The sequence below is a fragment of the Salvelinus fontinalis genome, unplaced genomic scaffold (genome assembly GCF_029448725.1).
Source record: "Salvelinus fontinalis isolate EN_2023a unplaced genomic scaffold, ASM2944872v1 scaffold_0427, whole genome shotgun sequence".
Lineage (NCBI taxonomy): Eukaryota > Metazoa > Chordata > Actinopteri > Salmoniformes > Salmonidae > Salvelinus > Salvelinus fontinalis.
Window position 1 is genome coordinate 100,566 of NW_026600636.1, and position 2,011 is coordinate 102,576.

At 46.3% G+C, this 2,011-nt stretch overlaps 1 protein-coding gene across 1 annotated transcript in view; it reads left to right on the top strand.

The window, feature by feature from the left end:
• LOC129846006 (protein unc-80 homolog) overlaps window positions 1–962 on the top strand; it is a gene marked incomplete at both ends in the record, with an annotated part of 98,293 nt that extends 97,331 nt beyond the window's left edge. Inside the window, 1 exon segment of the mRNA XM_055913999.1 lies at window positions 771–962. Within this exon segment, the coding sequence (XP_055769974.1) occupies window positions 771–962 (192 nt within the window).
• Window positions 963–2,011: the final 1,049 nt, after the last annotated feature.

The following is a 2,011-nucleotide window of genomic DNA, read 5'->3' on the forward strand; positions in this document are numbered from 1 at the left end:
ACACTACCCATTAGTGGACTACCCATTAGTGGACTACCCATTAGTGGACTACCCATTAGTACACTACCCATTAGTACACTACCCATTAGTGGACTACCCGTTAGTGGACTACCCATTAGTACACTACCCATTAGTACACTACCCATTAGTGGACTACCCGTTAGTGGACTACCCATTAGTGGACTACCCATTAGCGGACTACCCATTAGTACACTACCCATTAGTGGACTACCCATTAGTGGACTATCCATTAGTACACTACCCATTAGTACACTACCCATTAGTCCACAACCCGTTAGTCTACTATCCGTTAGTGCACTACCCATTAGTCCACAACCCGTTAGTCTACTATCCGTTAGTGCACTACCCATTAGTCCACAACCCGTTAGTATACTATCCGTTAGTGCACTACCCATTAGTACACTACCCATTAGTCCACTATCCATTAGCACATTACCCATTAGTGGACTACCCATTAGTACACTACTCATTAGCGCACGTTCACTACCCGTTAGTGCACTACCCGTCAGTACGCTGCACGTTAGTACGCTGCATGTTAGTCCACTACCCGTTAGTGCACTACCCATTAGTCCACTACCCATTAGTGCACTACCCATTAGTGCACAACCCATTAGTAGACTACCCATTAGTAGACTATCCATTAGCACACTATCCATTAGCACACTACCCAAATGCCATGTTAACCTTTTGTTATTAAATGACAGGTTATGATAAGAGATGTGTCTGTTCATGCCCCCTGCTGCCCACAGCGTACCAGGGCAAGACGTCCATCAGTACAGTGGGCACGTCCACCTCTGCCTACCGCCTGTCGCTGGCCACCATGTCCCGGTCCAACACGGGCACGGGCACGGTGTGGGAGCAGGAGAGCCAGCCGTCACGCCAGCCCTCTCAGGACACGCTGAGCCGCACCGACGAGGATGACGAACAGGAGCAGGAAGAGAGTCAGACACCCTCCTACTACTATTACTATCACTATCACTATCACTCTGTCACTGAGTCAGACACCCTCCTACTACTATTACTATCACTATCACTATCATTATCACTCTATCACTGAGTCAGACACCCTCCTACTACTATCACTATCACTATCACTATATCACTGAGTCAGACACCACTCCTACTACTACCACTATCACTATCACTCTATCACTGAGTCAGACACCCTCCTACTACTATCACTATCACTATCACTATATCACTGAGTCAGACACCACTCCTACTACTACCACTATCACTATCACTATATCACTGAGTCAGACACCACTCCTACTACTACCACTATCACTATCACTCTATCACTGAGTCAGACACCACTCCTACTACTACCACTATCACTATCACTATCACTATCACTCTGTCACTGAGTCAGACACCCCTCCTACTACTATCACTACCACTATCACTCTATCACTGAGTCAGACACCACTCCTACTACTATCACTACCACTATCACTCTATCACTGAGTCAGACACCCCTCCTACCTACTACTACTATCACTATCACTCTATCACTGAGTCATACACCCCTCCTACCTCCTACTACTATCACTATCACTCTATCACTGAGTCAGACACCACTCCTACTACTATCACTACCACTATCACTCTATCACTGAGTCAGACACCCCCCCTACCTACTACTACTATCACTACCACTATCACTCTATCACTGAGTCAGACACCACTCCTACTACTATCACTACCACTATCACTCTATCACTGAGTCAGACACCCCTCCTACCTACTACTACTATCACTACCACTATCACTCTATCACTGAGTCAGACACCACTCCTACTACTATCACTACCACTATCACTATATCACTGAGTCAGACACCCCTCCTACCTACTACTACTATCACTATCACTCTATCACTGAGTCAGACACCCCTCCTACTACTATCACTACCACTATCACTCTATCACTGAGTCAGACACCCCTCCTACTACTATCACTACCACTATCACTATATCACTGAGTCAGA